This window comes from Chenopodium album, chromosome 11 (genome assembly GCF_948465745.1).
Source record: "Chenopodium album chromosome 11, dcCheAlbu1.1, whole genome shotgun sequence".
In the NCBI taxonomy this organism is placed as follows: Eukaryota; Viridiplantae; Streptophyta; class Magnoliopsida; order Caryophyllales; family Amaranthaceae; genus Chenopodium; species Chenopodium album.
In genome coordinates this window covers 4,420,231-4,447,887 of record NC_137844.1, presented here as the reverse complement: position 1 = coordinate 4,447,887, position 27,657 = coordinate 4,420,231, and the positions used below count along the sequence as shown (strand labels likewise).

The window sequence follows — 27,657 nt, the reverse complement described above, 5'->3', positions numbered from 1 at the left end:
TTACTGAACTTAAATTAATTTTACTGAATTGAAATTATTTTTGCTGAACTGAAATTATTTTTACTGATTTTCTATTATAATTCTTCTTTAAGAAAACTGAATTTTATTTGAACTGAAATTATTTTTACTGAAATAAAATTAATTTTACTGAACTAAACTTATTTTTAGTGAACTGAAATAATTTTTACTTAATATTATTTTTTTAAGGTGAATAAAACAGGACCAAACTCACATTTCAATAGGATTTGTTTCAAATAAAATCATTCCATAAACAGAGCCTGACATTTCCCTCTTCTTCTCCTCTTTTCCCTTCGTGTCACTTTCTTTCCTATTCCACGTTTTCCATGGCTTCCCCTTCAAATAACTTTCTCTCTCCTCACAATACCCACCTCTCTTTCTCTCTCTAAAACTCAATCCCCCCATTTTTTCTCATCAAAATAAATAACCCATTAATAAAAAACCGCCATTAATATGAGATTATATGCGTATGTATTAGAAGCTAAAGATTTACCAGTAAAAAACAGTAGCTATGTGAAGCTTCAAGTGGGTAAATTCAAGTCCAAAACCCGAATTGTAACCGGGTCTGACCCGGTTTGGAATGAGGAATGTGTATTCCGGGTTCATGATTTGGAAGATGAACTTGTTTTGTCGATTTATCATCATGATGAAGATGATTCTTATGCCCGGTTCTTTAATGTTTCTGGGTTTTTGGTGGGTCGGTTTCGGGTTCCGGTTTGGACCGTCGTCGGCGAAGAGAGTGAATGTTTACCCCCTACTTGGTTTTCCCTTCAGAATCCTAAAGCTGGGAAGCGCATGAAAAAAAATTGTGGTTTGTATCTCTTTTTCTTGTTCTTTAATTTGTTGTTTTTTACGTTGTGATTTTGTATTGTTTAATTTGTAAATGATTTTTAATGGGTATGGGTTGTATCAATGTGTTTTGGATTTGATTGAGTGTTTGAACTGTGCGGAATTATTTGTTACGTTGGTAGTGTAATTTGAATTGATAATGTGATAACTTAATCTGGTCGGAGAGGTAGTATTTGTTTCGGGAGCGTAGAACAATGTGATTATTATTTGAGAATTTTTGTTACGTTGATAGTGTAATTTGAACTACTAATGTGACGACTCAATCTGGACGGAGATAGTATATGTTTCGGAAGCGTAGAACAATGTGATTATTATTTGTGGCTGTGAGAAGTGGGTTTCTTGTTGTTTTGTTGGAACGTCATTGTAAATTGGGGTGTTTCTTTTTGTGATTCTATTATTCTTCTTCTTGTTTTGTGATCCTACTAGGCTACCACTGCATATCACCATGTCCTGTCATTTGTTGGTGTGGGGATGTATAGACATGTAATATTATGCCTTACTGTTTGCGTAACCAATGTATTTCAGATGATTAATTCCAAAAAACCAAAATGTGGAGTTATAGTCTTTCCTTTTGCTGTGGCAGGCATTGCCCTTGAATGCGGTTAGTGAAGTAGTGGACTATAAGTTAAGACAAAATTAGTAGGTTGAATTGCTTATCTTGCCTTGAACCTTTAAACAAGAATGTAAAATACTGGAAAATTTGGCCTACTCTTTTCTATTTTTTTAGAAGAGGTTATTATAGGATGTATTTGTATTTTTCTCTCAAGTGAGCAATGAACTAACCTATGGGAAAGATAACAGGATTTTTAGTTAAGTGAGACTTAAGGAAGTTTCCTTTTTGGGTAACAGTTTATTGGCGGTCTCTCTGGTTTGGCTATTACAAGTAATATATATCTCATTATGCTATGCATCTAAATAAATCACCCTACATGTGTAGGAAAAATTCTGTTGACTCTCACTCTGCACGGAAGAGGAGATGTTGCAAATGCGGAACTCTCCTTGTCTGAACAATCATGTACCAGAACATCTAATGGTAAAGAAGAGGATTTCCCAGATCATGGATCTGTGAATTCCTGTTCTCCTAAAGCTCCTCCTTTGAAGGTTCCACATGGGAAAAAAATGATGAAAGCTGTAACTAAACGTTTGGATAAGCTTCTGCATAAGAATGGGGAACCCTCAAAAAGTGATGAATCTTCAGATTTTAGTGTTAGTCCTTCTGAGTATGAAGCTTGTGTGCAGGACGAATCACTGCCATCTAGTAGTTTTGAAGAATCTTTGGATATGATGCAGTCTAGAGATGAGGAGTTAGAAATGCCTGAGAATCTGCAAGGCAGGATTCTTCTTGATCAGACATATGTGGTTACATCGAAAGATCTTAATGCCTTTCTGTTTGCTCCAGATTCACAGTTTAGGAGAGAACTTTCAGAGTTACAGGGAACAACTGATATACAAGAGAGCCCTTGGACTTTTAAATCAGGTGATTCAACACGTTTATCACGATTGGTCACGTACATCAATCCTGCAAGCAAGTTATGTAAGGCTGTTAAAGCCACTGAGGAGCAGACTTATGTCAAAGCTGATGGTGCTGAGTTTGCTGTTTTCGTAAGTATAGCTACACCAGATGTTCCATATGGGAATACATTCAAGGTTGAGTTGCTCTACAAAATCATGCCTGGTCCAGAATTATCTTCAGGCGAGGAATCCTCCCGTCTTCTGATTTCTTGGGGCATAAATTTTTCGCAGAGTACCCTAATGAAAGGTATGATTGAGAATGGAGCAAAGCAAGGGCTGAAGGATAGCTTTGACCATTTTTGTAGATTGCTGGCTCAGAAGTTCAAATTGTTGGATAGTGAGGATTCCTCGGAAAAGGATCATGTCTTGGAAGCTCTTCAAAGGGAACATCAATCAGATTGGGAGTTGGCTACTGAGTATTTTGGGAACCTTACCGTAGTTGCCGCCATCTTTCTTACATTATATGTAGTTGTACATATCCTAATATCCGTGCCCCATGATCCTCAGGGACTTGAGATTAATGGCCTTATTTTGCCTGACAGTTTTGGACAACTCATCACTTGTGGGGTTTTAGTGCTTCTTTTAGAGCGTGTATATAACATGGTTTCTCTCTTTGTACAAGCCAGACTACGTGTAGGTAATAACCATTTTTATATCTACGTCCTAATGTTTAAGATTTTAAATCTACTTATACTATGTGCATATTCTTGATGTCGTACTCTATATTTGCAGGAAATGATCATGGGATTAAATCTCAGGGTGATGGTTGGAAAGTTACAGTAGCTTTGGTTGAAGCTGTCAACTTACCGTCACTGGACACAGCAGAACCTTCTGATCCCTTTGTGGTCTTTACCTGTAATGGAAAAACTAGGACAAGCTCCGTACAGCTTCAAACTTGTGATCCACAATGGAATGGTTTGGCCTTTTGCTTAGTGTGTACCCTGTGCAATTATTACTCCATTTTATTACTTTTTCTTATGTCCATCTATGAATTTACGCAGAGATACTTGAGTTTGATGCTTCAGAGGAGCTACCTTCAGTCCTTGATGTTGAAGTATTTGATTTTGGTGGCCCGTTTGATCAGACAGCCTCGCTTGGGCACACAGAGATCAATTTTCTGAAGCACTCAGCAACAGAACTGGCTGATATGTGGGTTCCTCTTGAAGGGAAGGCTGTTTCCTCTCAGGCGAAATTGCATTTAAGAATCTTTGTGGAGAACAAAAAGGGAGTTGAAACAGTCAAAGGGTACCTCAACAAAATGGAAAAAGAAGTTGGAAAGAAGGTAGAGGGCTATTGATTGTTATGTTGTTAGCTAGTCTGTCAAAATATTTCTATCCTTGGTTTTTTTTTTGGCAAGGAATTGCACATCTTGTATATTGTGTGTGAAAGAGGATGTAACATGTTTATTTGACAGCTGAATCTTCGGTCTCCCCACAAGAACTCCTCATTTCAGAAGCTGTTTGGCTTGCCACCAGAAGAATTTTTGATCAAAGATTACTCGTGTTCTTTGAGGAGAAAGATGCCTTTACAGGTAACTCTATATGGGTAAAGCATTTCACTGTGCAATGGTTTTGAAAGAACGGGATTTTGTCATTAATGATTAGAAGCATGATGCAACTCAATATCTGCATTCATTTGTTTATAATCATTTTTTAAATGCTGCTAATTGGAATTAGTAATACTGATAGACAGTGGTTAGATAGTTATTGATGAAGAAAGCAGTTGGAATTCTCTTGAGTTGGAGTGAAGGCATTTATGTGGAAAATATGAATTAATCAAAGAAGAGCTCATTTGGTTCAGCTGTTCAGGGACCTTCTAAAATTTTTGTTTGAAATTGATGGGAGATTAACTCAAGTCTACATGAGGGTGGAGTGAGTCTCATTCCATATTTGAGGGTACGCATGGAATGATGGAAATTAAATAGGAGGTAAATAGTATTCTGTAACTAATGTTTTTTTTTGATGCAAATTCTGTAACTAATGTGGAAAGTAAACTATTGTTAAGAGTAGTCAGGAGGGTAATTAACCCCCCTCCCCCTTTTCCTCTTTCCTATCTCCTCCATATCCTAATAACCCAGTGCCCCATATAATTCATTCCCTCATTCCAAGCATGATTTGAGTGAGAAACTGGGACAATAGTGCTGACATTACTGTAGACAAGAAAAATTTATAAAAGTGCCACATCGGATATTATATGGGTCAAAAGTCAAAATATCGACTCCTATTTATTTGACTATTAATTAAACTTAATTATTTAGGGTGAAATAAATTAAATTAGCCCATTTTAATTATTTTAATTAATTTGTTTATTTAATATTGAAAACCTATTAAAATGGGTTAAACTATTGTAAATGAGTCATGATTACCTCAAAAGCCCAATACATATCAAACCCTAAGCTAATTAACCCTAGGGTGTCTCTCTCTGTAAATAGAGGTTCTCTATTTCATTTGAGGGGGGAGGAAAAACCTAAAAGAGAGGAAAACCTAGAGAAAAAGAAGAAGAATCGCTCTAAACCTCTCCAGAGAAAACCTCTCATCAAATACTCTAAATCTCTACTCTAAACCTTTTTAGAGAGAACATCTCAAAACCTAGAAGAAGAACAACAAGCATTCGACGTGCCGTTCTACTCTAGAAGATCACCCGTGGATGAGATCAAGCATCGACGGCCCTCGACACGAAAGAAAGAAAGAATTCAAATCATCAAGAACACCAATTCAACCTCTACATCACATAGTCGTTGATCGAGATCAAGCCTCGTCGGCCCTCAATCAAGAATTCAAGTCAAAGGTCTACATCAACATAAGTCAAAGTTCTGCATCAAATCTTCGATCGAGATCAAGCCTCGACGACCCTCGTCCGAGAATCAAGTCAATCCGTGAATTACGTCAAAGTCAAAGTGGAGATCGAATCAGAGGAGCTAATTAGAGATTGTACCCAAAATTATCAAATTAATAAAATTAACACTTTGTTGCATTTGTTTTGAATCTATATATTGCCAGATTTAAAATGTGTGTTTACAATTACTTACATGTTTATCAACTTAGTGCTTCCTAAAAGTTGTGAATTTTGCAGGGTCGTCTTTTTTTATCAAGAATAGTTGGGTTCTACAGTAATTTCTTCGGACACAAAACCAAATTTTTCTTTTTATGGGAGGACATTGAAGATATTGAAGTGCAGGATCCCACCATGTCATCATTTGGTAGTCCTACTCTTATCATAATCTTGCGGAAAGGGAGAGGCATAGATGCAAGGCATGGTGCCAGGACTCAGGATGAAGAGGGAAGGCTTAAATTCTATTTCCAATCTTTTATTCCATTTGAAGTTGCCAGCAAGTAAATTCTGCTACTTATATGGAGCTTTATTTTCATTATTGTTTAGATTTTATGAGGGGGTGCTGTTTGAACTACTTTGAAAACATTCTCTTTTTTTACGAGTGACAGGACAATTACGGCCTTATGGAGATCAAGGACAGCTGCTCTGGAGAGGAAGGCCATGGGCACAGAAGAAGACCAGGGGAATCAAGAAAGTCTGTTGGTTCCACTTGAAAATGACAATCATTTCCATGTTGAAGAGTCGAATATGTTGAAGATTTATTCCTCTACTCTTCCTGTCGATGTAAGTGGTTGATGAATTTGTACATTCTAGAGTTTAGACTTCATGTCATCAACTTATCATTGACCTCAACTCCTCAAGCTATACATGCATCTTCTAGCTGAGGGACTGAAGTGTAATTAAAGACAGTCGGAACTGATAATTGATGTTTCAATCAAAATTAAGTGGTGGTGAATTTATGGTGTTGTTAAATCTCTTTAGCCCAGTCAAAACTATGTGAAAAGCTAACATCTAACCCTTTAATTGTATACTTTGCTCATTTTGTAATTATAAAACTATGACTTAGATTACTGTCTAACTATAGTCTTTGTAAATTGGAATCTTACAAAAATTCCTTAGATACATGCTTGGACACACTTTACATAGATCCAAAGCGGAAAACAATTTCTACAAAGAGGATGTCTAATTTTTAATTCTGAACGTTTTTAGTTGCCATTTGGCCATCATTATTTTGATCATATTTCTGAGATCTTGAAAAAGATTTTAACAACTTCATTGCAGATCAAATCCTTAATGAAGATGTTTGGAGGAGGAAATTTAGAGCGTAAAGTGATGGCAAAATCTGGTTGTCTGAACTATGTCACAACAGAGTGGCAATCAGTGAAGCCTGATGTTTATGAAAGGCAACTTTCTTATAAATTTAATCACATTGTCTCCGTTTTTGGAGGGGAAGTGCGATGCAGCCAGAGAAAATCATTCCTTGGTGATACAGGTGGATGGATTGTGAATGAAGCCATGGCCCTCCATGATATTCCATTTGGTGACCACTTTCGTGTATGTTGATATATTGCAATTTATTAGGCTTCTTATAATTGTGTTTAGTTACTTGGTTTCTTAGTACCATTTTTTATATGAATGCAGGTACATTTGAGCTATCATCTTGAAAGTCTTCCATCAACCAAAGATGCATGTAAATGTGAGGTATACATGGGAATTTTGTGGCTAAAAGACTGCAAATTCCAACAGAGAATCGTTAAAAATATAAATGAGAAGTTTTCCTGCAGATTAAAGTCTATTTTTGAGCTTGTAAAGAAAGAAATTCTATTGGCAAAGAACATTCAGTATAGTACTCCGTAGTTTTTTTTTTTTTTTTTTTTTTTTTTTTTTTTTTTTTTTTTTTTTTTGGTAGGTCTTAATGTTTACAATGACCATTTTTTTTTTTCTAAGGATCCATAGAGTTGGCAATTGTGTGTATTTTGATGGATCCATAGGGTTATAATTGTTTGTATTATATCTTTAATTTCGTTTTATAGGGAAAATATTACTATAATGACCATTCAACATAGAAGTTCTCTGTTTTTTTGGTAGGATGTAATTTCTATGATGACAATTTTTTTAATGGATGCTTAGAATTAGATGTTTTGAGCTTATGTATATTGATTATTCCATAGGATTATAAGTTTATATTTTAATGTATTATTGGGCAAACCAGTGAAGTACATCTATTCCTAAAACTTGGCTGGTGAGTGGGTATAAGATAAGTGTATCAAATATAAATTGAGGAAAACAAAACTTAGTAGCATGTTCTTAAATCTTAAAAACATATAAATGTTAACTAATTGACCATTGAAGATATGAAATTGTTTATTGATAAATTTTGTGCATCCTCAATTGTGCCTGTCAAAGTAATGCGAGATGTAACTTTTTTTTTTTTTTTTTTTTTGGAACTATTTTTGCATACGTTTAATATGCAATGTTCACCAACATTTTTTGTGATTTGGGATGATGAAACAATAGTGCGATGGATAGTCGAGTACTATCTAAGCGTATGTACCAACCATTTTATGCGATTTGGGGTGATGAAACAATACTATGATAGTACTATGTAGACCTATAGGATTACGGGATATTCGACTATCCAAATATATATCAATCATTTTATGCGATTTGGGGTGACAAAACCATATCACGACTAGGAGCCTACAACTAACAAGTACTCCGCATTGTGTAACAGACCTCCCCAAGTACACCCCTGATCTACAACAAAACAATAATTCACTTGATGAGTCTCCACTAATTTCGTTACCGTTCATCATTTGTAAATGCTAATCCACTAATCTCCCCCATAAAATTCTCCCATCTTCTCTAATTAATCCCTTCCCATTTCCACCCCTCTCCTCAATTATCACACAAACACACTTTCTCTCTCCTCTCACCTTGATCATCAAATCCTCCATTTTCATCTTTCTCTCTCCTCCTGGCTCCTGCAACCATGGATCCAAACCCCACCAACTTCCCAGTCCTCTCCTACGTGATGGCTCGAGTCCCATCACTCTCCTCTCTCCGCCAACCCACCGCACCCTCCCACGACATCGAACAACCCCCTTCTTCCACCCCTTTCCAAGACCCCCTCGTCGAAACCATGCCCCACCTCAAAGACCCCAAGGTCATGTCCGCCATGGCCGAAGCCGTCTCCGAGATCTCCCAAACTCGCTCCATCCTCCAAGCTCTCGGCGAACGCCCTGATCACGAATCCATCGACATCGCCAAATCTAAAGTCGCCGAAATCGACGCCATTCTCTCCTCCCAACTCGAGGAAATCGCCCTCTCCCCTCGCTCCCCCGACGTCGACTGCGAGCGCGAGAAGGCGGAGCGGGAGAAGATGATGTATAAGGCTGTTATCCAGCTTGATGAGATGCATGATGCGTATGAGAAGTTGCTCCGTAGTGCTGAGGAGAAGCTGATGAAGATTTATGATTCTGCTGTTAGAGAGAAGGAAGGTGGGGTTCGTGATGGGGACGCCATTGATGAGGAGGAGGAAGAAGAAGATGAGATGAATGAGGATGTTGTTGCTGTTTTGAAGGATGAATCTGTTGAGAAGGTTGATTTGACTGGTAGGAAGTTGAAGATTCTTCCTGAAGCTTTTGGGAAGCTTCGTCATCTTGTTTTTCTTAATTTGTCTAGCAATCAACTCCAGGTTTTTCATTTTTCTCTTTCTTTCTCGTTTCATTTTGTTGATTGAGATGATCAGTGTGTTTTTGATTGTTTGGATTTCGAATTTTACTTGAATTATATACTGTTGTTGACTTGTTGTTGGGTTATTGGATTTCGATTGAATTTTAGCTGATTTTGCGTTTGCCTGCTCAGTTTGATGAATATTATGAATTGGGGAGGAAAATGATTAAGGATCATGATTTGGTTTTGTATTTCTATGAATCATCAAATTAGAGAATAGAGATATGAGATATGATGTATGACCACATTAGACTTGGACGTGGTTAGGTGTGTCCTGCATCATTTCTGGATCATACTATTTATAAAAAAAAATGAGTGATTTAGGATTGATGACATAATGGTGTTGGGTTTAGCAGAGCGGGTCGTTTCGTACTTTCAGATTATGTTTATTGGATGAGTTGTGTGAAGGTATTTGTTTGACTTTTGGAATGCTGTTACGGAGTGTTAAAACTTCGTTTCTTATGGTTGGAATCTGATTTGCGTTTTGAGGATTGACGAACTAATGGTGTGTGTGTTTAGAGGAGCGGATCAATTTTGTGCTTGCAGATGATGTTTATTGGATGATGTTTATTCATTTGACCTTTGGAATGCTATTATGGAGTTTTAAATTGACGAACTAATGGTGTGTGGGTTTAGAAGAGCGGATAGATTTTGTGCTTGGAGATGATGTTTGTTGGATATGTTGTATGATGATTAATTACTTTTGGATTACTGTTACTGAGTATTAAATAGCCTGTTTCTTCCGGTGGAAACTTGATTTCAACTTTTAACCTAAAATCCAATTTGAAATCAAGCCAGATCCAAGTAGCTATTATCTCAAGCTTTTCAATTTCCTGAGTTGGTTTTGGAGAAAACAGAAAGATTTTCATTAGATAGTTAAGATAGAAGGTTTTTATGTAGTACTTGAGTTCCATAAAAACCAGCCTGTGCTTCTGATCTAGGTCTGATCAGCGAAAACTATGTTGAAATGCCTCTCAAGAGGCCCCATTTTAGTCAAGGTTAGTGGGGTGGTTGTATGCAGCCTACCTCTGTGATAATAGAGAGGTGATTTCCCATAGGACTTTGATCGGATATGCAACAACTCTTGCCTATTTGATAATCAAAAAGGAAAAAGACAATAAAATGAATTGTTTGATTGTAGTCCATCCTTACACAAAGTCAAAGAATAGTGAATATTTGACTGCGATGGAGTACTATGTATGGAGGTAGGCATTAAGAGAATAGCTGAATAGTAGTAGCTCTAATATTTGATGGATTTTTAAATTATCATTTCAATACTAAATCAAACAAGAACCATAGGCTATGGTTGTCCACTTGAGAAGTTGATTGGTACCCTGATGTGTGACATATATATTTGCCTTCTACTAACTTGCCAAGCCAGATCTTTGTGAAGAACCTAATGATTTGCATTTCAAGATTTGACTCATAGAGAATCAATATGGCTTCTAAGCATGTAGGAAAATAGTTAAGCATTGCAAGAATGCTGATATGGTCACATGGATAATACTCCTGTGAACTGTTTGTCTTCGGTTGTGTCAAAAACTCATTCTAGTCAATAATTATCACGTATCTTGACTGCATTCAATACTTTCCTCTTATCTTCCTTATGCATTGCTCGGAATACTTCCATTTATTGTGTATCTTAAGACATTCGAGTTTCTGTGTTTTAAGCTACATATAGCAAAATGTTGAATGAACAACTGGTTCTCAAGAGTCTGTATTATGTTTTTACCAAATTAAATTAAGGAAAAGGTGTTAAAATCTGTCAAATTGTTGCCCCTGTACTGTTTGTTAATAAACCTTCAGCAACGTTCTTCCTTGATAATAAATTCTCAAACCATCAACTGGGGGGGGGGGGGGGGGGATTGGAGATACCAGTCTTGTTTTAGTTATTGTCTAAATGAGGTGACCAGGTGGGACCAAAATGACTCAAAATGGGAATGGTTTCATTTGGGAGAGAGGGGAGAGGGGTAGTGGAACTTTTGATAAATAAGATATTCCTCCATCTCATAAAGCTGAGTGGTGTGTGTACAATTTTTGGGAAACAAAATTTTTGTCCATCTGAGTGGGGTGTCTACAATTTGTTGATTAGAGTTTTGTTCATCTGTGAAAAAATATTGGTTCTCACCCTGCTGAAATCTGAAGGTATCTATTGGTATATCTTGGGTCAAATCCACTCTAAAACATATGATACTGATTACAAATTTACAATGTCAGTGTGATAGGCGATTTGAAGCATATATGTAACCCAATTGGCATCAGCTTGCAGCTAATTTTGTGCAATCACACTGTTTTATGTTACATTTGTGTTTAAATATTTATTGATCATTATCTATGTGTAAAAGACTATAAATAGAGCTATATAAAAATATAATGGTCAACTTGCTGCTATACCTGTTAATTACATCTGCATTTCATGGGACCGCTTATTAAAAATCTTACAGAACAAGTTTAGGATTTGCCTCTTCATACAAGTTAAAGCTCAATTGGATTTCTTTAGTAGAGTTTAGTTCCAGCTCATATTCTGCAGTAGTTTAAATATTTGGGCTAATTCCTTTGTTCTTTCCTTTGCAACCAATCTTTCTTTTGGGGCTGCAGTCCTAAATTTGTTCCTATGGTAAATAATTTTCCTTGTTTGTATGAAATTGGAAATGTATCCCTTTGTTTGGGAGCAGGTATGTGGGACCTAGTGTATTTCATTTTTTTGTAGTGTAATTATGCCTTGATGTTTTTGTACTGCATACTTTATGGCTTAGCTATGTTGCTATTGTCTTACCTATAAACTGGTATTTACTATTTAATAATGCTTGGTGCTTTTGGTTTGTAGTCTATTCCTGACTCTGTAGCCGGGCTGGAAAATCTTGAAGAGTTTAATCTGTCCTCCAACTCTCTGCAATCACTGCCAGATTCTATTGGTCTGCTCCTTAAATTGAAGATCCTCAATGTGTCTGGCAACAAGCTAACTACCCTTCCTGATAGCATCAGCCACTGCAGGTAATGCTCGATTCTTTTCCAAATACTTCAAAAAGTCAATATGGGGAAGTCTTTTGATTTTTGGTCTTTTCAGGTCGCTGGTGGAGTTGGATGCTAGTTTCAATAACCTAGCATACTTGCCAACTAACATAGGTTATGAGTTGGTGAACTTGAAAAAACTTGCAGTTCAATACAATAAGATCCGTTCTCTTCCAACATCTGTTGGAGAAATGAAATCTCTTCAACACCTGGACGTGCACTTCAACGAGCTTCATGGCCTTCCTCTCACAATAGGCAAACTGAAAAATCTTTTGACAGTAAACCTTAGTGGCAATTTCAGTGATATGAAGGAGTTACCTGAGACATTTGGCGAACTAATTAATCTTGAAGAACTAGACCTGAGCAACAACCAGATTCATTCCCTGCCAAATTCATTTGGTAGGCTGGAGAAGCTGTCGAAGCTTAATTTGGAACAGAACCCTATTGTCATTCCTCCCGTTGAGGTTGTGAAAGAAGGGGTCGAGGCTGTGAAGCTTTTCATGGCTAAGAGATGGGCTGATCTCCTGTTGGAGGAAGAAGAAAGGAGCAGGCAAGTGACGCAGGAAGGACAGGAGACTGGATGGTTGAAACGAAGCGTTTCTAAGATTAATGAAGTCGTTTCTAAAGCCTCTGAATATCTTGGATCTCCTCGAAGTCCCCAAGACCCTTACCTTGACCAACCTCTATGATCAGTATGCAAACTGACGTGCTCTTCTTTCATTTTCCTGATCGTTTTTGTGAGCTATAAGAATTTTGCTCATTTCTGCAACTACGCCGATGGCCCTCTCCCCAATTTTTTGTTGGTTACGGACTTACAGCTTGGTACGGGCAGAAAAGTCTTGATAAAGTTGCTGTTTGCGTATTGAACACTTTTGACTTATTCACTAAGTTTTGCAGATTAGTGTAGGATAACAGTTTTGTCTGTGTAATAAGTATGAAAATTGCAGTGTGCTACTTTGGGCTGTTATGTTATATGCAGCTAGCATTTCTTGGCTTATAATGTGGTACATATTGTCAAAAAATAGTGATTGTAGTATCCACATTGCAGTTTTAAAAGCATAGTTTTGATGAAATGGACTATCATAAACATACATGAAAATTTCCACACCTTTTTTTTTTTTTTTTTTTTTTGGGTATTGATGAAATGGACTATACGTAGCTAGCATTTTTTTTTCCTTGAAATGGACTATCATAAACATACATGAAAATTTTCACACTAGTAATTGACCAATTTGCTCCTCAAGTTTCATTCCTTAGCCTAGTAGTTTATCTTTTAGAAGAAGAAACACTAAACATAACCTCAATTAATGCCCAACTAGCATTTTGGCCCGTTCAACGAACGGGTTGAAGCTCATTTTATTTTTCTTGAAATGTGTTACTTATTTGTGTTGTATGTGTCGGTGATTTTTTTATAATAATTTGCTTAATTTTCTTACTTATAATTTGCAAGTTAGGAATACATAAAGATTTTAACATTAAATAATTTGTTATTTTAACTTTTACATTAAAAGGGGTATAAAGAGAAGTACAACTTTTTTTTATAGTGAAAATGAAACACTAATTGAACACTCCATTTCTTACTCAAATTTGCAAGTTAGGAATGCATAAAGACTTTATCATTCAATAACATTTTATTTTATCTTTTACTTTAAAAGGGAGTATAAAGAGGAAATATTAATTGTTGTGTTATGTGGCATATGGGTGAATTATGATGACATGTGTCATATAGGTGATTGTGGTTTCGCTTTTTAAATACTAATAAAGTATAGATATAGATATAGATTGTTAGCTAAATTCCACAAGAGGAAGGTCGTCATGCCATTATTGCGAAGAAAAGTACTCGCAAAGGGTTGTTTTTATTTAAAAAAAATAAAATTAAATCTATCTTTTTCTTCAACTATTTCCATCACAAACTACTAAGGGGGTGTTTGGTTCGCGGAATATAGGTATGATGAATGAGTTTAGAATGACTAAAACTCATACCATATGTTTGGTTGTCAAAAGTATGAATTTTAAACTCATGGGGTATGGGGTTTAGAAACCTTGGTGGGAAGGTGGGTTTGGCTCATGTCATTCCCTTAGGTATCAAATAAAAGGAGAAAATAATAAGAGATTTCATTCCAGAATTGAACCAAACACAAGCTATTAAGTATCAAGTTCCAACCCGATATCACCTTAACCCCATTTTTTATTCCAAACTCATACCACTCTGTGAACCAAACATCCCCAAAGGCAACTAGAAATAGATGTGAGCTTCTATGAAGTCAAATATCTTACTCCAAAGAGGCAAAAATCATGTATGACCTAATTTTTCATTTTGAGCTTGAGAAGTTACTTTAAAAACTTAGTTAAACACTATTAAGGGCCATGAAAAATTTTGGATTACGAGCCTGTCACTTCAACTTAATTTCAGTTCAGTTCAGTTCAGCTCCAATCAGCTCTTAATTTCTCTCTCTTATAAAATATTCATTTCAGATCAGTTCAGTTCAGCTCCAATCAGTTCAGTTCAGTTCATTAAATGTGAACATGCCCAACTTCTAACAATGATTATATAGGTGAAATTTGATAGAAATATAGTTTTTTTCCTTTTTTTTTTGACGAAGAAATATATTGTTTTCAATAATGTAACTTTAATATTATTTAAGAGTAAACTAAATAATTTAAAATTGGTGTGTCGTGACAACTTTACTCTAGCTAGTTGTTCATATTACCATTTAGATATTTACTTTCAAACCTTAGAATGAAATTGGGCAATTTTAAACCGTGTCAACTAAAATAGAACGAGTTAAAGTTAAACTCGTAAAATATACGGAGTAGTTGATTTAAATTGGTTCAATTCATATCGATTCCAAGTACACAAAAAATCCACATGAGCAAAATGACCAATTTACCCTTCCCAAAATCTTTCCTTAGCCTAGTATCCTTTCTTTTAGAAGAAGAAACACTCAAACACAATACAAAGTTAACCTCTAACCACTTGGCTATAAAACCAGGAAGGTGCATACATTTCGGATAAACATAAACACAGCTCTGGAATCTCGAGAGTTTTAAGATAGATTCATAGATAGAACCGAGAAAAAAATCGCGGCTAACGGGTACGCGCGTTAATTATATAATCTCAATAATAAATACGAGTAATTAGGTTTCCAATTTTCGTAAATAAATCTTTCAGTCTCCGATTTTCATAAATATTTGTTTTTTTCTTTCCGAAAATCTCTCTTCCAAAAAAAAAAAAAAAAAAAAAAAAAAAATTGTGCAAAAACCCTTTAAATTCTCAAAATTAGGGTTAGCTAGAATTTCTGCGGCTTACTGGTACGCTTTCTTTTGATTTTTGTCGACTGCTTCTTCTTCAATGCCGATACCTAAGAAGATCGCGGAAGATATCATGGCTAATTCCGTTGTAATTAAGGTTTGGATTGAATCAATTTTATTAATTTTTAAGTATTTCAATTTCAATTTTTGTTGATTTTCCTTTGCTTGCTAATTTTGGTTTAATTTGTGTATAATTGTGTATGATAGTGAAATTGCTTGTCAAATTATCTGATCACATTATTTGATTTTGGTAATTGTGTAAAAATTAGGTTTTGTAATGTGAAATCTGAAATTGCATGTCAAATTCATTTGAATTTTTATTTTAATTTTCGTAATTGTTTGTCCAAATTAGGGCTTATTCTTTCGATTGGGTCTTTGATTTGATGGATCGAATTATTGATTGGTTGTTGATCTCCATGTGGTTTGATGATGGATAATGATGGTGTATTATTCAATTGTAATTGAGGTCTTATGAATTGACCTTTTTCGGATTTTGTTCTTGTAATTATTTGTCACCATATATTATAATTATGCTATGAATTGAAGTGAACTTCTGGTAAATAGGGATGACGAGAGTGTTGGTGATGTGCTTTGCTAAGCTACTTGCTGCTTTTTTAATTGATTAAATGCCTGATCAATATTTACAATAGAAATTACTCCGCAGTCGTGATCAATAACAGATGTTATATATAGGCTCTTGTATCATGGCGTAATATGACTTTGATTTTTGTTGATGACGAAGAGTGTACAGAAATCCTCTTAACAGACAAAACAATATATTTATGAGTTATTACAAGGAGAAAAGAAAAGATTTATAAGACAATGTCTACTAGTAATCATCGACGGTGTAAGAGATTCTGTATCTTCATTTTTCTTTTGTATCGCAGTATTACCTGATGGTGCAAGTATTACATTTTGCTCTCTTCATTTAGTCTCTGTATTATATAATCAAGTTAGTTAAGTTGGCTATAATGTTGACTTCCATCTTCAGAATTTGAGATCCTGGACATCTGTGATTACCGATAGTTGGGGCTATAGGGTTGCAATGGGTCTTTTAAAGCTTGAACTTGTGCTTGTCATGTCATTATCTCTGAATTCTTCTTACGTATTACTTTTTAGGTGAAATATGAGGATACACTCAGGCGTTTCAATGTTCCAGTGAAGGGTCAGAGCTTAGATCTAAACATGGATGGTCTGAGGCTGAAGATTTGCTCTCTCTTCAACTTGCCATCGGGTGCAAATTTTACCTTGACATATCTAGATGAAGACGACGACGTGGTCACCCTTGTTGATGATGAAGATCTGCATGATGTTGTTAGGCAGGATCTGGATCCTGTTAGGATCACTGTTAACCTGAAAACAGACAACACTGTTCAACCTTGTGCTACAAAAAATGAAAGCTCAATGCCTAGAGGATCATCTTCGTCTTCTACACAACACAATGGAAATAAAAATGTTGCTGAAGTCTTGAAATCTGTTCCGGAGCCTCTCCGTGATGCTTTTACAAAGATATCTACTGAATTATCATCAAAAGCTGCATCTACTTCTCCTATACTTGCTGATCTCGTGGATGGTTTTTCGAAAATGGGGCAGCAATACCTGAATGTATCTCCTCCTGATTGTGGTATTACTAATGTCAGCAGTAATGCAAAAAACTGTTATGATCCCAATCGAAACGGTCTAAGTAGAAACGATGATGCATCTATTGGTGAAAGGGTAAAACTTAATGATTCTCAAACACCTAGTTCTGTGCAGCCAACTCTTAGAAGCACCACTGAAGCTACTGGAGAAGCAGAACCCCCTAGACCTTTCCTACCGTCACCGTTTTCCCACAAAGGCAAGAATGCAATCTCTGAACCTTCATCTCTGAGATTGTCGACTAGTGAAGGTAAAAAGAAGGAAGTTGCAGAACACTCTGCTGCAAATTCTGTTATGAATGTGCACAAGATCAACTGTTCTAAAGGTAGCATGAAAAAGCGTGTTTCCTCTGATAAGGAAACAAGTAGATACGAATCTTATGAGGGCTTAAATATTTGGCATAGCCCCCCTTTCAGGTCCAATTTATACTCAAGCCCATTTGGACATTCGCTCAGGGGTGAGCCAGGGAACTATAGTCCTCCTTCGGTTCACAATAATTTTAACAAAATTGATGCTATGGGCTCCATTTTTCACAAAGGAGTCCGCTGTGATGGCTGTGGGATTCTTCCGATCACTGGACCAAGGTTCAAGTCTAAAGTGTAAGAATGATCTTGTTTTAATGTGGATTATTTTCATTGTTCTATTGAAGTAATTGTCTTACTTTCTTTCTGCAGTAAATATGATTATGATTTATGCAGCATCTGCTTTGGACGAATGGGGAATGATCTAGATTACTGTAGACTTGATTTCCCTTTGCCTTACAAGCATCCATCGGCCTTAAAGAATTATTATGATCCTAAACGTAAATTACCACTGGTCCCTCTAGTGCATCCCCCCTGGGCAATTAGGAAACCGATAGGAAAGCATTCTCGCTCTAGACTTGACTGTCGCTTCATTATGGATGTCAATATTATGGATGGGACAACGATGGCCCCGTCGACGCCTTTTACCAAGATATGGCTGATGCGTAACAATGGCGCATTTCCATGGCAGAATGGACTACAACTCCTCTGGATCGGGGGAGATCGGTTTAGTGCCTCTGATTCAGTAAAGATTGAGGTATTCATCTCCCAGTCTTGTTCTATAAAAGGTCCTATGCTTGTTGTGGACTTTTTAGTCATTGTTTTTGTTTTATTTTGACAGCTACCTATCAACGGTGTGGATGTTGGCAATGAAATCAACATAGCAGTTGATTTTGTTGCGCCGGAATTGCCTGGCCGATATGTTTCCTATTGGAGAATGGCAGAGCCGTCTGGACAAAAGTTTGGACAACGTGTGTGGGTTGAAATACAGGTCTGTTCTTGAGAATCGGGTTTCCATTCTGCTTTTCTACAGTACATTTGTATTATTGGGGGTTTTAGTTGTTTTTTTAACTAATTAGCCCTGTTCTTCATCAGGTTGATGCTTCTGCGGACTTGACCTGTGAAGGATCCCCTGGCCCTGATTTAAACTTGAACCTCCCTCCTCAGACTACTGGAGCGTTGAGCCCACAGGCTCAAGATGTAAACAATGAACCTGCTTTGAACTTTGAAGATAAGTCTCCATCAATGGTTGAGCAGAGACGTAATATTGAAATTGAAGACTTGAATTTTCCCATCAATAATGATTTACTGGTTGCTAGTGATGTGCTGTGCCCTGCTGCTACTGCAGCTTCATCGTCAGAATGGCCTTCTATTGAAACTGCTGATAGTGTGTTTAATGAGGCATTACCTGTTCCAAATCCTGATACAGCAGCCACTGACAACCATGAATCACCGTCTGCTCCTTCAGCAACTTTATACCCTATCATTGATATGTCTGAGGGGTCTTCTTCCGCCCAGAATGACAAGAGCAACCTTGAGCAAGATCAGGAGAAAAAAGGCGTTGAAGAGACCCTGCTGAAGGAGTTGGAGGAGATGGGATTTAAGCAAATTGACTTGAATAAAGAGGTTCTTCGTGTAAATGAGTATGACCTGGAGCGGTCTGTGGATGATCTCTGCGGTGTTTCTGAATGGGATCCTATGCTCGAGGAGTTGAAAGAGATGGTAAGTGCAGGAGACATTTGAATAGGTTGAGCTGGTTTGGGGCTTCCGTCAAATTTAATTGTTTTTTTTTTTAATTTTATTTTTTGTAACTTTTGGCTTCAGGGTTTTGAAGATAAAGATACAAACAGGAAGCTGCTGGCTAAGAACAATGGAAGTATTACGCGCGTGGTCATGGATCTGATAGCCGGGGAGGAACAGTAGTATATTTACATACCTATCTATCTTTTGGGCCAATTGTTATTAATAATGGCTGTCTGTGAACTTCTTTAATGTTTAAATGTTTATGGCTTTGCCGAGACGGTGCTGTGTTGATTTTGGGATTTTTATGTTTGGAACGCTTACTGTGATATGGCAGTATATATATGATAAATATTTGATAAATGATGTTCTGTTTGAACGACCTTTTTACTCATCATGTCACATACAAACAGGGTTGGCTTTTATGTTTATTGTGAGATTTGCACATTCAAATTAAATAATACTTCGTACTTGTAAAAATGCTATTGAACCTACCTGCTTCTTAGCATTGGCGTATGTTTTTTTTTTTTTTTTTTTTTTTCTTGGGTTAAAATCTTTGAAGTATGCTCTCTTTTACTGTCTGGGTGTAAAAAAAAAAAAAAAAAAATTGCTGCTTTACTATTGCTAAGCTAGGTGCAAGGCACCCCATACTAAAGACACGCCAATTACAGTTTTAAAATGATTGTTTCAGTTTAACTTTAAACTAAGGTGAATACAACTTGGCATAAGGACTTGTTCTCTTCACCTAAAATAAAGAGATCTGATCTAATTTTATGAATGTCTGATTTGGAAAGAAAAGCATCATCAAAATGGATTTTATTAGATTCATCTCATTATAAAGTTTTCAAATATGTAATTTTATTTTTTTTTAATCGCAATTAACGATAATTAGTAATAATTAAATGATAATTAAAAGTTCTAATCTAATCCGAATGTTTTTGGTCCGGTCTGATGTGATCTAAATTTATTAAGGAATAAGTAATAAATGTATGAGAAGTAGATACTTTTTGTTTTAGTAGGTAGGATACTTTGTCACTAATTTAAACAATATTTTCCAAGCATCCTAAAGTGAAATATGTGACTAATTAACCTAAAGTACAATATTAACTATGGACAGATTGTATTTGATTTTATAGATGATTTCTACTTAAGGGTGTTCGCGGTGCGGTTTGAATCTTTGTGGTTTGCATTTTTTCCAAACCGCACTTATAATCAAACCGTACCGCAAAATGCAGTTTGGTGCGGTGGGGATTTGCGGTTTAGCCACATTTTTAAAAAAAAGTATTATATTGTATTTAAAAAAAAAAAAAAGACTATTATTTTGTGATTATTAATATATAATTTAAATATTTAACTCTTTTTTCAACTTTTGATAAACTAATAGTAAAAAAATTACATCATAATTTAAATATTTTTTAATAGGAATAGTATAAAATTGGTATAATGGTTTGCAGTTTGATGGTCTAAACCGCAAACGGCGGTTTGCGGTGCAGTTAGGTCTAAAATGTTTTTGAAACCGCACCAAACCGCAAAAGTGCGGTTTGGTCATTTTCGGACCGCACTACACCGCAATTTTCAAATCGCAATACTAGGAATAGCCATATTTCTAATGTATTAGTTAAAGCCTTAAAAGTTTGAAAATCCTGCACCAAACCCTATTTGGAATTTCTAGACAGAATGGTTTACAATTTATTGGAATAACTTTGTACGAAAACAATCAATCAACATACATTATATAGATTTCAGAAATTGTCCTAAAGAATTATCTTCGGTATTGATTCAAGAGCAACATATTGAGTTCTGAATTTATCTTTGTATTACACAACATAGTTAACTGTTACTACGGAAGAAAAGGAAAGACGGGATGTTGCTCAAGAATAATTTTTCTTAGAATAAAATGGTGATACAGCAAACTATAAATCTGCAGTAAAGGGGAAGACTAAGTTTTGTGTCACTCTTATATAGTACCTCACCCTACAGCTGAAAAAGCTATACTGAGAGAGTGATGGCATGCTGCCAGGTTTAGTAGGAACTTATACACAGACAAAAGGAGATGTATGGAAAAAGTTCAACATCTCTGGTCTATCTGTCATGCTGCACACGAGCCTTAAGTATACCAGGAAGAGGTGGAGATGTGGGGCTCTTCATTGCTGTATTCGGCCGTGAAGAAGGCAATGTCATTTGAGCTTGCTGTGTGTTAGCTGATGTTGGTGATGTACAAGTTTGAGGTTGGTATGGCTTGGGCGGTGATGGTAGCTGAGAACTTTCATTGTGATAAGTTTTAGGTGAAGGAGGCTGAGAGATTTGAGGATGGTAAGTGGCAGGCACGCTTGGACCTTCACCTGCATTAGCTGGAGTATCGCAAGCCTCACCATCAAATAGAGATTTGTTGGAAACGTTCATTTGCTTCAGGACGTAGTTGTCGTCATGGAGTTCAAAAGGGGTACTGCATTAAATGGGCCATGGAAAGAAACAATGGTCAAAAAATTTGCCAACGGCAAGACATATTATGCAGTCAGAAAATCATACAGTTAAGACTGTCAGTAGTTTTCTTGGGTTTTTTTTTTTTTTTTTTTTTTTTTTTTTTTTTTTTTGGGCCAGCAGGACATCCTTGATGAGTTTAGTGCAAAGCTGCCAATAATTCAACTTCTTTGAAAATGACCATAGAGCATAACATATACAGTAAATAGAAACTTTTGTAATGCCTTTACTTACCTATTAAAATCAAAATGCACAAGCTGCATATCTTCTGAAATTTCCACTTCAACAGTAGCATTTGGTCTAGTCTGCAATACAAAATTACAAACCACGCAAGATTAATTGAAATGGCCACTGCTTTGTTTCAGGCTATGAAAGACTTTCCTATATCATTATAAAGGAACATCAAAAAGCACCATTTACTCACGACTAAGCCATTGCTTGTACAATTTTTGATGAGCTAATAGTTAATCACCTTAACATAGTTCTATACCCCTACAATTGAGAGCAGTACAGCACCTAAGTAATAAGTAACATAGACTCCAAGAGGGCACTGGCAGCAACATATGCAACAAAGTAGATTATTAATCTATTATCAGATCCCAAATACCATTTATCATGCAACAAAGTAGATTATTAATCTATTATCAGAATCCATTGTTTTCTCAAGTATCTCACCACTATTAATCTATTATCAGAATCCATTGTTTTCTTAAGTATCTCGCCACTTAGACTAGTAATCCAGCCTAAAATGAATCACAAAGACATACAAGTTACAATTGTATGAAAAAATGATTTGAAATAGGCAAGAGGAATCATTCAACACTTTGAATTACCTGAACCAGAATAAAAGGTAAAGCTACACCGCCAGTAGGAGCATTCCCATCTCCATATAGCTGTTGATTACGCTGTATGAGGTTTTGATACCCTACGAACTTCAAGGAAGCAAAGGAATTAGTAAAATATCGCAGAAAAAAGGAAAAGAGAATATAAATTACAAACTTAAAAGCACATAATAGCTAAGAAGCTAATCACTTGGGCTTTATATAAAGGAATCATTACTTGTTCTTCCAGTTCCCGCAAGTATGCAGCTTTCTTTTCTATCCTATTTCTCAGTCCTACCCGCTCTGTCTGCGAGTTATAACATATGAATCAGCTTGAGAAGCTTACACAAAAAATGTTCTAAAAAGAAAGACCAACTAATAGCACGTAACTTTCACACCTTTAACTCTTCAATGTCATTCAAGCTTGTGCGAGGCAGACCTCTCCATTGTATTTCCTTCTTATCCTTGGAAATTATATCCATTGCCATTAGAACATTTAACGCATCATACACTCGTCGGCGAATGTTTTTCTCATCATATCCTTGCTGAAACAAAGAGGCAGTTCCATTTAATATTCTCCTGAACTTTCAAGCATACAAGATACAATTATTGAATCCGATTAAAGGAAAAATGCATACATTTTCATTTGTCCCAAGAGCATTACTTGCATCTGCATATTCAGCAACTAGTTCATCTGCTACCTGGAGGTTATTCCAATAATCGATATCAAGCACGAGCATGTGAGAAAAGAGCAACAAAAACAATACGGCACAAAGAATGCACTATCTCAGGAGGTGCTTAGTAAAAACTTGCATCTATACAGAAACATACAAGATACAACAGACAAGGTGGGAACGGTAATATAACAATAGTTCTCAAGGGCAAGGGATATATACAAAGCACTTCATAGCTTTTGCAATGTCAAACACTTGCAATTCCAATTAAAACCGAGTATAATACATGAATAAATTTTCCAAATGGTATAATGCATGACAAAATCCAGTGTTGATCGGTGTTATTAATGTTGGGAACATGCTCAATATTTCTACTTTCAGCTCTGTATAGAGGGCTGCATTGTCTGCATAGATCCTTTTCCTTTGAAAAAAAATTACAATAATCTTTGTGTTAGACATCAATCCTTCCTTCTCCATCTCTTCTGTCCGTTTCTACCTCAACCTGTTTAGGCTTCTGTAACTACTATTAGGATCTCTAGATTTCAACAAGATCACTCACTAAGTCACTAAAATTTCTGTCAGATCCTACATCAATTAGTATAACAGGGGCTTTAAGCCCTCGCCTAGTATGCAAAGACATATAAACTTAATGCCATGATATCCTCTTGCCTAGTAGCATATTCGAAAAAATAAACTAAAAGTTCTAAAGTTGTTTGCAGAAAAGCTAAGCCATTTTATAAACAAGATTTTCTAAACCGAGCCACCACCTGCTACAGTGCTAACACATATTCACTAGTATATGGATGTAGTAAAAATGTAAAATTATGGTATTGTAATGCCTATGAAGGGCATTTTTTTTTGTTGAACATGATTTGGAAAGATAGATATAAAAGGCACTCCATTACTAAGTTGTAAAAAGGAAACCATCAGAAATAATCCCGAGTAGAAATAAAGATGTTCAAAGCAATAAGAAATTGCAAAGATGAGTGGCATCCAACAAAGCAGCTGACCTCATTGTATGTTGTCCTTCCTTTGCTCTCCACTTTCTCGCAAACTAGTAATTTTGACAGATAATATAGTCATGTACACAGACAATAGAAACATCCCAAGTCAGGAATTTGTACGAAATACACAGTGGAGTAGAATATGATTTTCTAAGAAACGTTCATCAATGGAGATATGCTGTTTACCTTTCATACTGAATTGTCGAAGTCCACGACCACTTTTGTCAGTTCCAGTTGCACGTTGACCTCTTTTTTTCTTCTTACTCCTAATTAGAGGTTAATAGAATGTAATATTTAGAGACGGAAAAAGATTCTGGTGAATGAAACAAGGCATAGTAGCAGCAGAAATGCAGAAACTTCACCAAGACATGCAAATTTGGCAATAAGCCCATTCATGACTCAAAAGACTAGAAAGGACACACGCATAAACCAACAAATAAAAAGGAACCATCTAAGCATCACAAAAGCCATAAAGCAACTTAAAATGGAAGACACAAGACTTACACAACAGCACCCTGAGAGGCAGAATCATCACCATGAATCTCAAGGTGACTTAATCTAAGAACTGTACTGTCACGAGCTGGTGTTGCCATTCCAGCTTCGCTCCGGCTCGATGGTGAGCCCACACTGCCACTAGTTGATACTGACTGTCCTGAGACAGCTGGCCCCCACGACCTGGTAGCTCCTTTAGGATTCTTCTCCCCGTCTTCCTGAGAATTCCCAGTTACCATCCTGCTGAATATAAAAGGGGAGAATTAGAGAAGTTCAGGCCTGTTCCTGAGCCAACTTATCCTGATATGATCATCTACTTCACACCTGATACTAATTACAATTAGCCTACATAGTCCACAACTATTACTTCTATTGGTAACCAATTGAAATAGCATCATAATCAACTACATTCTCTCAAATACGCCCGACCCTGAGCCAATTAGTCCCCATACAATCATCTACCCTCTTCAATATGATTCAGAGCACCTGATACTAATTACGCCGGTGTAATTTAGTCAGTGTAGTCTACTACTAGTACTTAATACTTATTGACATAGAATCACAATTAACTAAATTTCTCAAATAGGCCGCCAGGCAGTGAGGGCATAATGTCAATTTTCATAGTTCCATCCTAACATTGAAGGGTTATAAACAAAATCTGCAACACATTAGCAATTTTATACGACTGAATCATCAAATTGGGACTTATAATCACGTAAAATTCCTACCTTTGAGTATCTTAACGTAAATTGTAAATTGTAAATTGCAAATATAAAGATTCATAATTTCAGTAATTATAACCAATAATTCAATAATTTAGCTAACAAGAACCCTAATTAGACTATACTAACAATTTTATATTAACAATATTGCGAAATTAAACCCTAGATTGTGAAATTAATATTCCATAATAAAACAGAAAAAGGGGAGAACAAACATCTTACCTCAGAAACTGCTTCGATGGAGAAGAGAAAGCTCCGACGCAGATTCAATGGAGAACTCAGAATACGCTTCAATGAAGAAAAGAGGGAGAAGTGCGCGAAAAAAGTGAAAAAAAATCCAAAGGAAAAAATGAAGACATAAGAGGAAGATTATTGACACGTATATCAACCGTCAAATTGACTGCGAGTAATAATATCTTTAATTCTCAATGTTAAACAAGTATCATGGTTGGTGTAGTGGCTAAAATTATAGTTGGTGATTTAAAACATGTGAAAGGCCAAAATGGGTGTTCATATAAGCAATAGGGTCGTAGAATAATGACATTTTTGCACAAAAGAATTATAATTGTATTCATAATTCGAAGTTCAACATTGGAAAAGGGAGGACATTAAAACGATCAAGGAACATAAGAGTGTTGACAATTTAGATTTGTTTAGCAAGATTTCAAAAACATAGTAAAAAACCTTGAAAGGATCGATATAGTACAAGTTAGGATATAGCAGAAAATGAGAATATGTTAGATACTCTCAAGTTTTGAGAGAGATGATACTTTCAACGATACTCTCTCTGTCCTATAATATAGTTCCTGTTTTTCTATTTTGGAGATCCAAAATGTTGTTCCTGTTTCTATTTTTGGATAGTATTTAAAGCTTATTATATCCTCACTTTTTTAACTTTATTTATTGTACTTTTTATATTACCCTTGAACTTTGCACATGTCATGTATTTTTTCCACTTTCTCTCTCTAACTTTTATCTATAATTATACTTTTCACTTTTATCACTGTACTTCATCTACTTTATATTTCTACTTCTTAAATACCATGAAAAAACACAAACAAGAACTATATTATGGGACGGAGGGAGTAGTATTTTGTATATTTCTAGGTGTGAAATATAATTTATCAATTTTGAGGTAAATCATAATAAAATATTGTTAAAAAAGAAGTTTAAATAAGACATTTAAGAAATATAATTAAATGAATCAAGTAATTTAAGATAAACAAATTTATTCTAAAACAAAAGTCATGTTGTTTACCTAATTAAGGGCATATTCACTTTAGCTTAATTTCAGTTCAATTTAGCTCAAATTAGTTCAGTTCAATTCATCTCTTAATTTCCTTCTCTCATAAAATATTCACTTTAATTGTATTCAGTTCAGCTCCAATTACTTTAGTTCAGTAAATATAAACAGGGCATAAGTCATATGCTCCAAATAAACTTTATATTGTAACTTTGTAAGACTTTTTGAGTTCATGATTTAAAAATATAACTCTATCTTGTTATTGTGGAAACTATTGCATGTCTGCATACAAGATTTAAATATTGACGTTAATGCTCTTAAACCAAATGATGGTTTACCAATTCAAAATTAGTTTTTATTTGGGAGGTGATTTACCTTTGTTATGATTCTTAAGAAGAAAATAAGTATAAAGAATAGTAATCCCTCCATTTCTAAATTACATTCCTAATACTCTCTATTATGTGAGGAATAAATGGTAGAAGTAGGAATGTAATTTAGGGACGGAGGGAGTACAAAGACAATTGTTGTGTCTCTTGAGACTATTTTTTGGATGCAATATTAGAAGGAAATACTATTCTATACGTGTTATATTAATTACTATGTAATAAATAAGAGTATAAAATAAATTACAAGTGCATTGTTTTACATTTATGCTATTACATTATAATTCCTTTTTAGATCTCATTGGAATGATAAGATAAGTAATCGTTGTTTTAAAAAATACTACTTAACTACAAAATGTATCAAAACACAATTTCAACAAAAAAAAAAAAAAAATACATAGTAATATATATGTAGCAATAAGCTACTACGCTACCTTTGTTTTCCTCAGACTTACTTAATTACTTTCCATTTTATCTGTTTTTCTACGTTCTACTCACTTTTACTTAATATTATTTGTGACAACTTTTTATTCATTTTTTTTATAATCCACAACCTTACTATGTGGAACCTAATTTTATTTAATATACGGTATGTTTTACTCTTTATTTATCTCTTTCTTCTTTAATACAAAAGTATCCACATGTATAGTCCATTCTTTAGTTTATGTGGCTGTAGTAATTAAGTAAGGGCCTGTTTTGATTGACTGAACTGAATTGAACTTATTGAAACTGAACTGAATATTTTATGAGATAAGGAAATTAAGATAAGAACTGAACTGAACTGAACTGAACTTATTAGAGTGAACTGAACTAAACTAAAATAAAGTGAACTGAAAATAAACTAAAGAGAACAAGCCCTGAGACTTAGCAAAATAGAAGTAGTATGA

General features: G+C 35.5%; 4 protein-coding genes across 5 annotated transcripts; 3 read left to right on the top strand and 1 right to left on the bottom strand.

Moving 5' to 3' along the window:
* The first annotated feature begins 317 nt into the window (after nt 1–317).
* LOC145568301 (C2 and GRAM domain-containing protein At5g50170-like) lies at nt 318–7,074 on the top strand. The gene is made up of 9 exons (XM_081627733.1): nt 318–829; nt 1,805–3,016; nt 3,112–3,294; nt 3,381–3,661; nt 3,794–3,910; nt 5,452–5,711; nt 5,820–5,994; nt 6,493–6,765; nt 6,853–7,074. Exons 1-9 carry the CDS (start codon nt 472–474, stop codon nt 7,066–7,068), a joined length of 3,075 nt encoding a protein of 1,024 aa, XP_081483859.1. The 5' UTR covers nt 318–471; the 3' UTR covers nt 7,069–7,074.
* A 974-nt stretch (nt 7,075–8,048) lies between these two features.
* LOC145567207 (plant intracellular Ras-group-related LRR protein 1-like) lies at nt 8,049–13,094 on the top strand. Its single transcript, XM_081626452.1, has 3 exons — nt 8,049–8,908; nt 11,774–11,940; nt 12,014–13,094. The coding sequence occupies exons 1-3, from the start codon at nt 8,204–8,206 to the stop codon at nt 12,645–12,647; spliced, it is 1,506 nt and encodes a 501-aa protein (XP_081482578.1). The 5' UTR covers nt 8,049–8,203; the 3' UTR covers nt 12,648–13,094.
* Nucleotides 13,095–14,949: 1,855 nt separating this feature from the next.
* Nucleotides 14,950–19,329, top strand: LOC145567205 (protein NBR1 homolog). 2 transcript variants are annotated; one of them, XM_081626451.1, is made up of 6 exons: nt 14,950–15,367; nt 16,390–17,507; nt 17,607–17,967; nt 18,052–18,201; nt 18,306–18,932; nt 19,035–19,329. In XM_081626451.1, exons 1-6 carry the CDS (start codon nt 15,311–15,313, stop codon nt 19,131–19,133), a joined length of 2,412 nt encoding a protein of 803 aa, XP_081482577.1. In that variant the 5' UTR covers nt 14,950–15,310; the 3' UTR covers nt 19,134–19,329. The 2 variants fall into 2 exon arrangements, with proteins under 2 accessions (XP_081482577.1, XP_081482576.1); XM_081626450.1 differs by having other exon boundaries at nt 14,951–15,367; nt 17,583–17,967.
* Nucleotides 19,330–20,699: 1,370 nt separating this feature from the next.
* LOC145568300 (transcription factor-like protein DPB) lies at nt 20,700–25,562 on the bottom strand. The gene is made up of 10 exons (XM_081627732.1): nt 25,367–25,562; nt 24,435–24,662; nt 24,117–24,196; nt 23,937–23,980; nt 22,891–22,953; nt 22,651–22,797; nt 22,491–22,559; nt 22,265–22,363; nt 21,666–21,736; nt 20,700–21,396 (listed from the first exon to the last, which is right to left on the bottom strand). The coding sequence occupies exons 2-10, from the start codon at nt 24,659–24,661 to the stop codon at nt 21,033–21,035; spliced, it is 1,164 nt and encodes a 387-aa protein (XP_081483858.1). The 5' UTR covers nt 24,662; nt 25,367–25,562; the 3' UTR covers nt 20,700–21,032.
* Between the last annotated feature and the right edge of the window lie 2,095 nt (nt 25,563–27,657).

Excerpts from the sequence above, each read along its gene's own strand:
- LOC145567205 (XM_081626450.1), top strand. The coding sequence starts at position 15,311 with ATGCCGATACCTAAGAAGATCGCGGAAGATATCATGGCTAATTCCGTT. Across the intron at positions 17,508-17,582 it reads CCAAGGTTCAAGTCTAAAGT|TAAATATGATTATGATTTAT; the intron begins GTAAGAATGATC and ends TTCTTTCTGCAG. Across the intron at positions 17,968-18,051 it reads CTGATTCAGTAAAGATTGAG|CTACCTATCAACGGTGTGGA; the intron begins GTATTCATCTCC and ends TTATTTTGACAG.
- LOC145568300 (XM_081627732.1), bottom strand. The coding sequence starts at position 24,661 with ATGGTAACTGGGAATTCTCAGGAAGACGGGGAGAAGAATCCTAAAGGA. Across the intron at positions 22,798-22,890 it reads CTCTTGGGACAAATGAAAAT|CAAGGATATGATGAGAAAAA; the intron begins GTATGCATTTTT and ends TCTTTGTTTCAG. Across the intron at positions 22,364-22,490 it reads TGCGGGAACTGGAAGAACAA|TTCGTAGGGTATCAAAACCT; the intron begins GTAATGATTCCT and ends GCTTCCTTGAAG.
- LOC145568301 (XM_081627733.1), top strand. The coding sequence starts at position 472 with ATGAGATTATATGCGTATGTATTAGAAGCTAAAGATTTACCAGTAAAA. Across the intron at positions 830-1,804 it reads GCGCATGAAAAAAAATTGTG|GAAAAATTCTGTTGACTCTC; the intron begins GTTTGTATCTCT and ends CTACATGTGTAG. Across the intron at positions 3,295-3,380 it reads TTGTGATCCACAATGGAATG|AGATACTTGAGTTTGATGCT; the intron begins GTTTGGCCTTTT and ends GAATTTACGCAG.
- LOC145567207 (XM_081626452.1), top strand. The coding sequence starts at position 8,204 with ATGGATCCAAACCCCACCAACTTCCCAGTCCTCTCCTACGTGATGGCT. Across the intron at positions 8,909-11,773 it reads TGTCTAGCAATCAACTCCAG|TCTATTCCTGACTCTGTAGC; the intron begins GTTTTTCATTTT and ends TTTGGTTTGTAG. Across the intron at positions 11,941-12,013 it reads GATAGCATCAGCCACTGCAG|GTCGCTGGTGGAGTTGGATG; the intron begins GTAATGCTCGAT and ends TGGTCTTTTCAG.